Source organism: Taudactylus pleione, unplaced genomic scaffold (assembly GCF_031769625.1).
Source record: "Taudactylus pleione unplaced genomic scaffold, aTauple2 ptg000208l, whole genome shotgun sequence".
NCBI classification, from domain to species: Eukaryota; Metazoa; Chordata; class Amphibia; order Anura; family Myobatrachidae; genus Taudactylus; species Taudactylus pleione.
Window position 1 is genome coordinate 1647964 of NW_028284610.1, and position 15363 is coordinate 1663326.

At 37.3% G+C, this 15363-nt stretch overlaps 1 protein-coding gene across 1 annotated transcript in view; it reads right to left on the minus strand.

The window, feature by feature from the left end:
• The window catches only part of VPS41 (VPS41 subunit of HOPS complex), a 307161-nt gene that overhangs the window by 147654 nt on the left and 144144 nt on the right, over nt 1-15363 (minus strand). The window contains exons 8-11 of the mRNA XM_088478142.1: nt 11573-11692; nt 6784-6930; nt 6500-6566; nt 2871-2968 (exon numbers count right to left, since the gene is read on the minus strand). Coding sequence (XP_088334268.1) covers nt 2871-2968; nt 6500-6566; nt 6784-6930; nt 11573-11692 — 432 coding nt within the window. The remainder of the gene's footprint in view (nt 1-2870; nt 2969-6499; nt 6567-6783; nt 6931-11572; nt 11693-15363) is intronic.

Genomic DNA, 15363 nt, shown 5'->3' on the forward strand with positions numbered 1-15363 from the left:
GTGCTCCAACAAGCAGGGCCGATGGGGGATATCATTAGCAAGGGCCATGCTGCCGCATGCAGCATGGCCGCTGCCATTGCTGCCCTTATCAGCAAGTGTGTATGCACTTGCCGATGCAGGGTCCTGTTGCAGAAAATTTCAGGCTGGGTACACATTGTCTAGTGTGTACCCAGTCTAATGGAATGAAAATCTGGCAATGTATGGGAAACACTGGAAAATGGACAAAAATGTTTGTTCAAATTGGTTACATTCGTTTGATTTAACCAACTTGTCTGAGAATTACCATTTTTGTCTGTTTTCTCGTGTTTGTCAGCAAATGGTAAATTGCCGTTTGCTCCCATACACTACCAGATTTTCATTCCAATCAGCCAGATTTGGCATATGTCTGAGAGATAATTGTATAGTGTATGCCCAGCATAAAGAACATCCTCAGAAATAACAGTTTTATAATATAATAGCCACACCTCATTTTAATGTCGTAAAATTAAGAGTTATGGTATAAAATACCTTTGTTAACTCTTTTTCTTCGAGATACATAGGATCCACAGAAGTTATCTTGGGGTATGTGGTTGGAGTGATCCAGGCACCAAACAGTTAAAAGCTTTAGCTCCCAGGATGCACTGGGTCCTCCTCCATATATACCCCACCCCTGGCTACAGGCACTTAGTTTGTTACCAAGCCCAAAGCAGGAGAAGGAAAAGATGAGAAGGAAGGACAATTTTACCTCAGAAACACTCTCTCTAAGAAGAGGGAATCATAGAAATACAAAAGAAAAAGATTACCCAATAACACCAGGTGCGTTAGGGTGGGTATTCTGTGGACCCTATGGACCTTGAATAAAAAGCGTTAACAAAGGTATGTTATACCATAACTCTTAATTTCTTATTTGGGGTCCATAGGGTCCACAGAAGTTACCTTGGGGATGTCCCAAAGCAGTTCCCACGACGAAAAGCCCATGATGGTCCCACAGATCGAATAGAATGTGCTGTCACTGTGTTTGGAACAGAGAGATCAGCTTGTGTGTAAGAATTGTCATACGAAGCTATCTAGCCAGAGTTTGTTTGTTAGCTGGCCAGCCTCGCTTATGACAGCCATACAACACAAAAAGAGAATCAGATTTCCTAATAGAGTTGGTGCGATCCACATAAATACGTAGGGCGTGTACAACATCCAGAGAAGTTTTACCCCTAGAGAGGCATGAAGACTGGAACCACAATATCTTCATTTACATGAAAGCGGGATACAAACTTAGGAAGATAACCCGCCCTGGTACAAAAAACAGCTCTATCCTGATGAAAAACCAAAAAGGGAGGCTGAACCCTCAGAACAACTCATGCAGAGCACTAATGTTTACCGCCGGCCGGCTGGTATATAAAGTAATTAGCTCTGTCGGCAATAAGTAGTCCACGCTTATTAAGTGCCAAGGTGTAGAAAGTAGTTCCACAGGCTGTGCGTCCTGGACGGGGTTGGTAGCTGTCACCAGTACTGCGGTGATCGTGTCACTGCTGGCAGCTGGAACATAGGAGACCAAGTTGGTATGTTGAAGGGAAAACCCTTCAACATACCGACAGAGCGAATTACTTTATATACCAGCCGGCCGGCAGTAAGCATTAGTGCTCTGCATGAGTGGGGGAGAACTGACTGTGATGATGATACAGATAAACAAAGTCTGCCACTTGTATTAAAAACAGACTGTCTGCTATTACAATACGCTTAAAACTATAGTCCATATTACTGTATGAATTAATTTCATACCATACATGAAGACCAAATGCTTTAAGTGGACAGAATTACATCTGTAAAGATCCGAGCCAAAAACATACCAACACTTCCATCTGTATGAGATTAAGGACGGATTCTTTGTTCAGTGCTGTGTGGAGCTGGAGCAGGTTTGGCTATTCAAAAGACTAACCATTTTTTTCTGTAAGAAACACCCACTGCAGGGGTGAATTTCTTTTGGTTTTTGTATACATTTAAGCCAATTCATATTTTTTACAATATTGGTTTTACATTTTTTGGTGTGTCTATATTTATTTTATGTCTTTTTACATTTTTCAATTATGTTATATGTATACACATGTGTATTTTTATACATATGATGTTAATAAATGGTTATATTTTGGATACATTAGCGCTCTTTGTCTGTCGAGTCTGTATAAGTTGATACCAACACTTGACACTAGTGTTATCAAATATAATAATTGACGGTATGTTCAGATTTTTCTATAATTTGTATTAGGTGGGAATTACAGATATATTCCATATTAGGAGCAGCTATTTTAATTTACATTATAACATTTTATATTGATATCAAATTGTCAGCTATCATCACCCATTGTGAGCGCCTGAATGTTATATTTTGTATATTTACAAAATATATTAATTTTTACATAATAAAATTAGTACATCTTTGTTTTTAAGTATCATATTGTACATTGTCTAGTTATAGGAAAAACTTTCTTAATTTTTTTTGTTTTCATTTCTGTGGAAACCTCTGCATTACAGACATACTGCACAAACTTATCAGTGTTTTGAAGCAGCATAATTGGACAATTTACACAGTTGCAGTTAGGGTGTAATCTTTGAAACTTGTTCACAAATTGGAAAATACTGCCATGTTAATTACTATAGCAGTACTCACAAAACAATAATAAATGATGCAAACTTTCTGGGTGACAAATATAATTTAACAGTATGTTGTTCTTGTATAAATTGTATAGAATATCATTAACCCTGTACATTTAATACAATAATCTCTGCTCATCACTTTGCACAGAACGTCCTGTTTAACATTCATATTTTGTGTTTTAAAATAATAGTAAGCTCAGTAAGCTGGAAAGTCCTTTTACGTTATAAGTAGTTATATTTACCGCTTTATCAGAAGTCTCCTTTACAAAGAACAGCATCACAAACTGATCGCAGAGAGGAGCAATTCCACTAATGAAGAATTCTGTATCAAACTGTGACACTAAATAGAGAATAAAAGAAAATTTATAAAACAAGGGAGAAAATAGAAGACAAGAAATGTTGTGTAGACATTCTATGGTTCTCCAGCTGCTGTGGAATTACAAGTCCCAGCATGCCCTACTAGCCAGAATCTGCTAAACTGCGCTAAGGTGTACAGTTACACAACAGTTGGAAAGAAACAGGTTCCATCTCTGAGTTAATGTATGAATTAGCTGGAACTATTCACCAGCATTAACTCAATCAAGTCCTGCTGTCTTCACTGAAACACACCACAGTGGTCATTACACACAGCATTACAGCATGACGACGTTCATGTAGGAAATGGCTGAACATTCCACACCATTCCTTTTCATCAGTTTAAAAGTGCAGACATCTGAGCCGAATCTGCTCGAATATCATTCATCCCCAGGCAATATTGCTGGGAAAAGCTTTCGAACACACTATTTCACAAACTGCGAATTTGTCTCGCTTTCCACATATTGCTTACAGGCTTGGAACAAGGTTTGATCTACAAAAGAATGTGAAAAGCAAGCGCTTGAATGAAATCCTTACATTGTCTCAGCAGGGCTCTACTAATATCCTAACTGCATTGTGTAAGAATTTAAAATAGTTTTACATATAAAAACAGCAAAACAATAAAAATGCAGGCTTTATAAGCTTAAGAAGCTGTACATAGTTCTAGATAAAATAATTTGTTTTGTTATTTTGTATTGAAAGTGAGAGCATCAGCTATCTGAGATATAAATATATATATATATATATATATATATTATAGGTAGAGATGACAGGCAGCACTCAGATGGTTAACAGGAAAAATGACACGGAAAACTCCGTAAGTCTTTGTCAACATTTCAATTCCACATATAGAATTTTCATCAGGACATAACGTCCATAATTATGTCCTGATGAAAATTCTGTATGTGGAACTGAAACGTTGACAAAGACTTGCGGAGTTTTCCGTGTCATTTTGTCATTTTTTCTGTTAACCATCTGAGTGCCGCCTGTTATCTCTACCTATAATCTATATGCAGTTGAGGAAGGCACCTGTATTTTACTTTTTGTTTTGGTGATAGTGCCAAGAACCTTGGACTGTTATATATATATATATCACAGATTATATGGTACCTACAAATATATATATATATATATATATATACATACAGTCAGGTGCATAAATATTGGGACATTGACAGAATTTTCATATTTTGGCCTCTATTCACCACCACAGTGGCTTTGAAATGAAACAAACAAGATGTGCTTTAACTGCAGACTTTCAGATTTAATTTGAGGGTAATTACATCCAAATCAGGTGAACGGTGTAGGAATTACAACGGTTTCTATATGTGCCTCCCACTTTTTAAGGGGCCAAAAGTAATGGGACTATCAACTCAAAAGCTATTTCATGGACAGGTGTGGGCTATTCCCTGGTTATTTCATTATCAATTAAGCAGGTAAAAGGTCTGGAGTTGATTCTAGGTGTGACATTTGCATTTGGAATCAGTTGCTGTCAACTCTCAATATGAGATCCAAAGAGCTGTCACTATCAGTGAAGCAAGCCATCATTAGGCTGAAAAATCAAAACAAACCCATCAGAGAGATAGCAAAAACATTAGGTGTTGCCAAATCAACTGTTTGGAACATTCTTAAAAAGAAAGAATGCACTGGAGAGCTCAGCAACACCAAAAGACCCGGAAGACCACGGAAAACAACTGTGGTGGATGACAGAAGAATTATTTCCCTAGTGAAGAAAAACCCCTTCACAACAGTTGGCCAAATCAAGAACACTTTCCAGGAGGTAGGTGTATATGTGTCAAAGTCAACAATCAAGAGAAGACTTCACAAGAGTGAATATAGAGGGTTCACCACAAGATGTAAACCATAGGTAAGCCACAAAAACAGGAAGACCAGATTAGAGTTTGCCAAACAATATCTAAAAAAGCCATTACAGTTCTGGAACAACATCCTATGGACAGATGAGACAAAGATCAACTTGTACCAGAGTGATGGGAAGAGAAGAGTATGGAGAAGGAAAGGAACTGCTCATGATCCAAAACATACCACCTCATCAGTGAAGCATGGTGGTGGTAGTGTCATGGCGTGGGCATGAATGGCTGCCAATGGAACTGGTTCCCTTGTATTTATTGATGATGTGACTGCTGGCAAAAGCAGCAGAATGAATTCTGAAGTGTTTTGGGCAATATTATATGCTCATATTCAGTCAAATGCTTCAGAACTCATTGGACGGCGCTTCTCAGTGCAGATGGACAATGACCCGAAGCATACTGCAAAAGCAACCAAAGAGTTTTTTAAGGCTAAAAAGTGGAATGTTATGCAATTGCCAAGTCAATCCCCTGACCTGAATCCGATTGAGCATGTATTTCACTTGATGAAGACAAAACTGAAGGGAAAATGCCCCAAGAACAAGCAGGAACTGAAGACATTTGCAGTAGAGGGCTGGCAGAGCATCACCAGGGATGAAACCCAGCATCTGGTGATGTCTATGTGTTCCAGACTTCAGGCTGTAATTGTCTGCAAAGGATTTGCAACAAAGTATTAAAAAGTGAAAGTTAGATTTAGGATTGTTTAGTTTGTCCCATTACTTTTGGCCCCTCAAAAAGTGGGAGGCACATATAGAAACCGTTGTAATTCCTATACCGTTCACCTGATTTGGATGTAATTACCCTCAAATTAAATCTGAAAGTCTGCAGTTAAAGCACATCTTGTTTGTTTCATTTCAAAGCCATTGTGGTAGTGAATAGAGGCCAAAATATGAAAATTCTATCAATGTCCCAATATTTATGCACCTGACTGTGTGTATATATTAGGGATGTGCAGGCTCGGATAGGTTCGAGTTTGCACGTGGGGTTCGGATTTTTCCCTCCAAAAAAACGGAACTCAGAACGAGGCAAAACGTCATCTTACATGGACGAACATCATCATTCCTGGTCTTTTGTCCAGGAATGATGATGTTCGTCCATGTAAGATGACGTTTTGCCTCGTTCTGAGTTCCGTTTTTTTGGAGGGAAAAATCCGAACTCCACGTGCAAACTCGAACCTATCCGAGCCTGCACATCCCTAGTATATATATATATATATATATATATAGCCAAAGAACTGTGGGACGGCACTCCGGAATAAGTAATAAATCACAATACCACCTGTGGTTGTCAACGTTTCAGAGCTCTCTCATGATATTTTCTTGATAAAAGAGCAGAGAGCTCTGAAACGTTGACAACCACAGGTGGTATTGTGAGTTATTACTTATTCCAGAGTGCCGTCCCACAGTTCTTTGGCTATATTTGAGAGTACCTCAGGACAGGCACCTGGGCCAGTTGTTGTATTAATTCTTTTGGAGTGCCGGACATCCATCACAATATATATATATATACATATATATATATATCTATATATATATATATATATATATATATATATATATATATATATACACACACATACATACATACATACACTTATATATTGGTTAGTAATTAGTATGCACTTTATTATTAAAAGAAAAGTTAATTATTACCAATCTCAACATATCGGTTCGGTAGGTCCCTTATTTCACTGGCATGTCGCTCTTTCACAGAACATATCTGCAATAAGTAACAATATATTAGCAGGCTCAGTATTACCTCATTTAAGTCTTCTGGAACCATTACTGGATTGCATCCCTATGGAGTGGGTAGAAATACTCCATCACTTGTTATAAAAATGTGTAACTAAAGGCAGGGTTGAAATTGCATAAAAGCCCTAATGCTTTATATAGAAAATAATGTCACTTGGGTAGGATTAAAGATTGAGCACAAGTACCTTAACAGATTTCCCCCATCCAACTATAAGTGTTAAACTATCTTTCCAGAAGAGGCTACATGGATACATGTCTGGGCGCAGACTGGTGTCATCTCTGGGTACATTAGTAATCCGTTGTTTTGTGATTATGTCAAATATCTTTATTCCCTATAAAGGAAACACAACATTTGGTAAATAACCTTTTTTTCTTCTTCTTTTTTTTAGCATAAAAGGGTAACATGTATGAGCAGTGCAGAAGTACATAGAAAAGGTTCTGATAGATTTTTGGTGTTCTATATGTACAGCAATACAACATTGTCATTACAATCTTATAGCGGTACATACATCCTTAAGCAAACAGTTCCCATCTAAATAAGCACAACATTCAATTAAGCAAATACAAGTAAACAAAATTAACAGGTGATCCCCTCTCCTTCCTCATAAAATCTACTTCTAAATGGACTGGTACTCCAGACTCTTGTAAACATGCGAGTGCTAGGGCCATGCTTAAGACCTTGATGACCAAGGATATGTCATATCTTTAGGACCACACAAAATATACGTTTGCTAGAAGTTAAAATAAAGTAGCTTTAGAACTACCTAGTATATCCCAATTTTTTCAGGAGAGATGGAGATGGTGTAAGTAAAAAATATGGGTTAAAAAACAAGACAAGCTTACAAATCTTATGCAGAACAGACAAATTCTAAAACACACCCCAAAAGCATTCTTATATTTTTTCCAATGTAAATGTTTTAGTTAAGATTTCACATTTTATTGTATAAATACAAAAGGTGCACATTTTGCTTTCAGAGTATAATAATTTTTTTTAACATCATACCATGACTGCTACCAGATCACTAGAAATTTACCAAAAAAACTCAGTTTATCAAGTATGGAAAATTTTCTTACACATAGTAATATTGTTTATTCCATTGTTTTGTTTCCAGCATATGCAACTATAGAAATGCCTAGAGTGCATCTGGATACTCCCACTATTATGGTAATACCAGAAAAGTATGCTTTAGTCACTGTCGGTGCACATCACAGGAGCAATAAACAACCTCATATCCAGGGGATAATGTCATAAAAAATAGAATTAAAGTATTCTGTTTGTATGTTTTATATATATATATATATATATATATATTATATATATAAATATAAACAAACAGACATACAGAGTGTGTTGATAGTTTAGTAAGTCCAACTTCAATTTACATATATATATATATATATATATATATATATACACACAGCAAGAAAAGAGTAGCGGTACCCCGAGACTTAGATAGGCCTATACAAGTGTTGCATATAAAATTAATCAGCACAGTCTGCTGGTGCGTCCTAGTCACATCGCATTGCGACTTAGATGCATTTCCGGGAAAAAATATGCAATAAAGACAGTGCTAGCAGACTCTCACGGAACGAGGTGCGCCATGAGGGGCTGTTTAGCGCGACTGCAGCAAATATGAGTGAAGACACATCTGTACTTCAGACCTGGAACATCCTCCTCTAATGTGACGCCCGGCACAGGCCAGCTGTATGCTGCTGTCTGTCCCCCGATGCTGCACACACGTCACACTTGTACTTAATACATTTTAACTTTTACTGTATTATTTTTAACCATGCAATGTGAATAATTCTTGCCAAAATATGTATGTACAAATTCTCTCCTGTTTATGTGAAAAGCTAGACTTGCCTCAGAGAGGGAAGATGCACTTTGAACAACAAAGCAGGATATAGACATTAAATAATGATCTTTACTTAGAAATTTTAACCTATAGCATCATATAAAAAAATTTAAGTGGTGGAGTTATGCAGAGGGTTCATTTTAAAGATAATGGATTAAAATGTTCAGACAGCCACTGAAAAGAATTCAGTGAGCTTAAACAGGTTGTGATCCATTGGACACACAAAAACATATTAGAGACAAAAATAACATACCAGACAAATACTGTGCTAATAGTGGTTTTATCCATATCTGGCAGTCATTAAGCTATTTTTAAGAAGTTTCTATAACTTTGATGACAGTCATGAGTTATTACAATAGTCAGAAAGCATAGAGGATGACATTTTAACTATTAAAATATATATATATATATATATATATATCTCCACAATGCAGGTGAGCAGCACTCCCTTCCAGATATAATACCAATAGCCGGTGCCCTCCTAGGTATCCAGTCCGGATCCAACATATAGTAAAGGGTCGCAGGCGGCATGCCTTAGCATAGTCTAAAGTCATAACATCTCTTTGATATACACATATAACACGAATTGGCACATAATCAACCTACAACAAATGTTCTGTATTTGTAACAATATTACAAAGTTTTCACCTGCCACTAGGGCAATCAAGACTAAATTATTCATAGAAAGAGGGTCAAGCATGTATAAGTCATTATTCATCATAATGCTCTGGTGCTGTTTATGTGATTGAAGCCATGACAAAAGGTACTGCCAATGATCAAAAAGCCATGGTCCATTATAACTATATTTATTCAGACTGAACTACACAAGCTGACACTTAAATAACAGCCTGCTTAGTTTGGCTGTATGAAATGTAAATAGAAAATAAATCACAAAACCAAAGCAATTTTATTCCAAGCTTCTACATGCATCTCTGTCACAATTGGACATATTAAAGGACATGGAATACAATAAAACATTGTGATAGTTTCTTCTTTATCACTCTCCACATCCTAGGACAGATGATGGTTACAAAGATGCATTTAGTAGTTAGTCATGTAAGGACACAATGGGTCAAACTGTAATAATGATCCACATCCTTTACAAAGGAATCCCACTTACTACACATTTAAAAGGACTGTGTATGTCAAAGGAGCAATATTCTATTATCAACTGTTTCTTCTATGGCTTTCTGCAGCCTTCGGCAACAACGGGAGTGTAATGTACTTTGTTTCTCTTCAGATATAATTCTTTTTCTATCCAACTGAAACTGTAGTGGCTTCAGTAGTTGAAGTAGCTTCTGCTGTTTTATCAGATCGACAGACAGCAGGGGCACATGCAAACACTGACACGCGTCGTCTCATCTCTGCAGTCACTAGGCAATTGTGACTGCAGAAGTGGGATGATGTGTACTACACTAGTAGTCGTGTAGAATTTGGAGCAGGGGGGTTAAAAATTGGGTTAGATTGTCTGCCAGGACTTGATGCTGGGAAGTATTTATTCATTATAGGAAATGTCTGTCATCGTCAGGAAGGAGTATGTATGTGTCAGATATAAGGGAAATTTTCCATATGTAGATAACAGGGAATTATCAGATGTAAGTTTCAGCCAAAATGGGTTGACACTGACCACTAAGAATTATTTGACAACTGTATCAGTTTATGCCAACACTGGTAACGTTTTTGTTTTGGGGGTATTAAGAATAAAATACTAAAGAAGCTGAGGTTAATAATTGCCAGCTAGGATGGAAATATTGCTGATTGCTGGGCAAGGAAGAACAATGAAATACTGGATATATGGTAGGGGAGATGTTGGCAAAAAAGAATAGAAAATGTTGGACTGCTGAAAAAGGGAAATGGACAAAGAGGCAGTTCAGGGTGGTTGTTTCTGTATTTGCATACCTACAAAACATATAATGTGTGTGTTCATGTGGTGGCATATGTCCTTAAGGCTGAATGTGGAAGCATATATCATTAAGGCTGAATGTGGAAGCATATGTCATTAAGGCTGTATGTGGTGGCGTGTGTCCTTCAGGCTTCATATGCGAGTCCTTTAGGGTGCATGTGGAGGTGAGAGTCCTTTAGACTGGATGTGGAGGTGACAGTCCTATGGGCTGGATGTGGAGAATTGAGTCCTTTAGGCTGGATGTGGAGGTGAGAGTCCTTTAGGCTGCATGTGGAGGTGACAGTCCTATAGGCTGTATGTGGAGAATTGAGTCCTTTAGGCTGGATGTGGAGGTGAGAGTCCTTTAGGCTGTATGTGGAGAATTGAGTCCTTTAGGCTGGATGTGGAGATGACAGTCCTATAGGCTGGATGTAGAGACTTGAGTCCTTTAGGCTGGATGTGGAGGTGAGAGTCCTTTAGGCTGCATGTGGAGGTGAGAGTCATTTAGGCTGTATGTGGAGGTGACAGTCCTATAGGCTGGGTGTAGAGAATTGAGTCCTTTAGGCTGAAGGTGTGAGTCCTTTAGGCTGGATGTGGAGGTGACAGTCCTATAGGCTGGATGTGGAGAATTGAGTCCTTTAGGCTGGATGTAGAGGTGTGAGTCCTTTAGGCTGCACGTGGAGGTGAGAGTCATTTAGGCTGGATGTGGAGGTGTGAGCTCTTAGAGCTGCATATGGAGCTGTGAGTCCATTAGGCTGCATGTGGAGGTAAGTCATTTAGGGTGTATGTGGAGATGTGAGTTCTTTATGCTGCATGTGGAGGTGTTTGGTATGTTATTACATTGTATGCACTGTTGAAGGAGACAGTTATAAAAAAGGGAATTGGTACAAATGAGCAGATTAAGCATAATGTGTGGCATGAGCCACTTGTACAAAATGTCTGGCTTTTGCCTTTTTTATCCAAATTGTGTACTTTTTTCAGAATTTTGCAATTTAATTTACAAATAGGGTACTAAGTACTTTGCAACAAAAAATAGTAATCCAAAGTACTTAGTACACTGTTGTGAATTAAAGTGCAAGATTAAAGAAAAAGTACTCAAACACGGGAATAGCTGTGAGTGGCGAAGCGCCTAAGTTGCAACAGTTGTTTCACTCCATTTGGTGCATGAGGACACATCTGTAGCAGCGAAACCAACCAGATTGCTAAATAGCATATTGGTCCACTTAAGCATCTTACCATATTATTGGCCCATGCAATGAGATTCCCTCTCCATTTTATGTTGGTTATATTCCCTTCCCCTTCATGTAAGACTGTTGTTTTCCATCGGTTCAGCCAGGTTCTTTCATATAACAGCAGCTACACAGAGAAAGATAAAAAGTGTGGTTATGATCTGAGTATGATATATAATATAATGCACTTAAAAAAGAAATAAAAATCTATTCCCGAAATTTTTGTAATCTCAAACCTATCAAGATGTTAAAATAACAATTTTTACAAATAAACTGTAGTTATATTAGTGTTTCCTTCAATTTTTTAGGTTACTTTTTTTTGTAACATTGACCTCAAAAAATCTACAGACAATGATATATCAAAATATATCTATTCTATACACAATATGATTAGAAGCCAGGAATTGCTCCCAAAACTGGATTTATACTGACCCAAATTTTTGTTTATATTAAAAAAAAAAAAAAACATACACATTCACACCCATTCCATTTTACACTACTGATGGTCTCAGTAACCTGATTTTACCATATTTCATTTACTTTAACTATTTGATTGAATTACTGCATTATTAACTACAAATGGAAGGACTGATATGAAGCTTGATAGACAAAGGCATGTGTACAGCTGCACTTTACAGATGCTCTATGCCCTACCTGCCACATAATAATCTACTCATACATAATATATTTTGTGGAATATCTGTGGGGAATTACATGATGGCACTAAGGAGTCGTCATACCAAGAATGGGGCTGTTTTGAAGGTCTAATGAAATACCAGCGCAATTCAACTGGACCCCTGCAACTGTCCTGTTTCTGTCATTGTTCCTCATGTGGTTATCTCCACAGTCTCAATGACGGTAGTAGTTGCCGCCACAATGTCTGTATGTGAAACAATTGTCCTGACTGCGTGCTCAATGGTAACCAGGGTGACAAAGAATAATATAGGACATGCGACTACTCCAAACTGGCAGATAACCACAAGTATGCCCAGTCAGCACAAAATAATGTAAGCCACTCCTCTTCCAATCATATACCACACCTCCAGTATGTGCACCAATCGCTGTTTAACCATTTGTGTTTGAAAATGTGTTTGCTTTACAATAACAAAAACACTTTCTCCGCAACCAGTTACATTTGCGGTTTTACTACTTTATGCATCAATTGTTCCCCTCAACTCTTAGGATATAAGCTCATTCCCCTCAGCTATAATAATAATAATAATAATAATAATAATAATAATAATAATAATAAAAAACAACAACAAGTAGTATATGAAACAAAAACAACTGTTTTTTCCTATTCAGTTCCAGTTTTCCTTTGGAAATGTTAAACTTGAAAACTGACGTAGATACTTGCAAAGCTTTAAGTGTGTGCTGATTAATATCACCAGTTTAATAATTATGTTGCTTGCTTAATCATTTTCACTTTGGAATGCATAATATATTGTTTTTATCTCTGCTGTGTACGTATCCTATAACAAATTATTGGATACTATATAACAAACATAGTACTTGGCCACAAGATGGTGCCAGAGTAAAGCAGTAAAGATACAAACTGAAATCTGAGCCAATAGCACTTGAACATATTCTATGCAGCACATAACATTGCAAACCTGCAAGGGTAACATCTTGTAATTTACTTTCTTTGTCCTACTGAGCTCATCTTGTGGGTGTACTGTAGACAGTACTTACACCCATGGGTGCCTGAGCAAAATCATTACTGTGCAAATGACTTTTGGTCAGATCTTATGAACTAAGGTTTAAAAATATCTGTTCCATTCCACAGGGGTCATGGACAGAGGACATTTAATGCAAATTGCTAAAGTGTTACTACTTTAGAATTACAAATTGACAGAGTAAACTTTGATGAAAAAAAAAAAACAAGCTTTACATTCCCAAAAGAATAAAATAGATTAAACTTTGAGCTGACAAATGCAACAGTTTTACACTGAAAAGCAATGTCAATCACTATAGGTGAAGAAGTCCCTGCAGGCAGGCAGCATAACAGTAGTTGCCCTCTGACGTTAAGAAGAAAGTGACGCCACATTTCAAATGTGATTGGTTGAGGTGTCCTACATTGACCTGCTGCATTCAGTTCCGTTGCAGTTAACATGAGCGAATAAGGCAGGCAGTGTCTAAAAGACACATGTGCAGCTGAAAGTGGGTATTGGGTCACTGAAACTAATAGGTCCCATCCCCAACCCTCTGCTCACAAACACTAGTAAAAACATGTGATTTATTTAATGAGTTGTGCGTCATGAAAATTCCACTTTAAATTCGAGGATTTAAAAAACAACATTGAAATATGCAAGATTCTTCGCTGCACTAAGGATTCAATTGTTTTGCACAATGCTGTAACAAACTAAAAACTAACAAACCATTCACGGCAGCCTCCCATGCTATAGATAGAGAAAAAATATTACACTTCAATATATGGTAATGGAACAGGATTCTGGTCATAGGCCTCTGCACACAACCACATAAAGAAATTGCAACAATATTCTATTAATGGCAATTTATTGGCCTCAATCACAGACAGAAATTGGAAGATTGAAGAGGCAAACATGTCATAGACGTGATATGCTTCTTCTATTAACTATGTACCACACTATAGTGAATGGCTAATGAGAGCGCCTGAAACATATCATCTAACATGTGTACCGAGAATACCTCATGGAATGCATTACCACCCACCATGGATTGCGCAGTGGCCGACCATGGGTGCTTAATGATCGTGACCAGTGGTGTCTGGCCAGAATTGTCCGTGGTAACAGACAAGCAACACTGGCTCAAATAACATCTACAATTAATGCAGGAGGTACCAGACACATATCCAGCAGGTCAGTACGGTGTTCTTTAGGTTTCATGGGATATGGCAGTATTAGTACTGTATATACAGGTTGAGTCTCCCATATCCAAATATTCCGAAATACAGAATTTGTTTGGCATGACTCAAATAATGAAACCTTTGATTTCTGCTGGTTCAATGTACACAAACTTTTTCTAAGGCACAAATTATTAAAAATATTGCATACAATTACCTTCAGGCTGTGTGTATAAGTTGTATATGAAACATAAATGAATTTAATTTCTATACACAAACTTTGTTTGAGCCACAAAATTATTGAAAATATTGTATAAAATTACCTGCAGGCTGTGTGTATAAGGTGTATATAACACATAAATGCATTCTGTGTGTATATTTGGGTCCTATTCCCAAGCTATATCATTATGGTATGCAATTATTCCAAAATACGGAATATTCCGTTATCCAAAATACCCCTGGTCCCAAGCATTTTGGTTATGGGAGAAATAGAAATAGGAGCGATTCCAATGGCGCTGTCCTTTTGTGGGGATCCCGTCTAGATGTGGCTTGAATTACACCAACCCCATAAATCCCACCCACAAAAAAGGTTGCTTCATTGAATCGTTCAAGCATCTAGTGAAAGGAGATCTAGAGAAAGCTGAATTTAAACCGATTAGAAATATGAATATCACAAAGGAAGAGAGAAATGCTATAAAAACCCTTAGAGAAAATAAACAGATCATTATCAAACCCGCTGATAAAGGGGAAGTGTAGTGATATAGAGGAGTATAATGCTGAGATTATCAGACAATTGTCTGACGGCTCAACTTATAAAAAAATTGAGAGGAAATCCCACCAATACAATTATTAAAAAACTAGAGGTGTTTTTAAAACTCTATACATCGAAGAACATCATCACTGAGACTGTTCAGGAATATATTCAGATTGACACACCATCTATACCTGTGCTGTATATCCTACCAAAAATACAT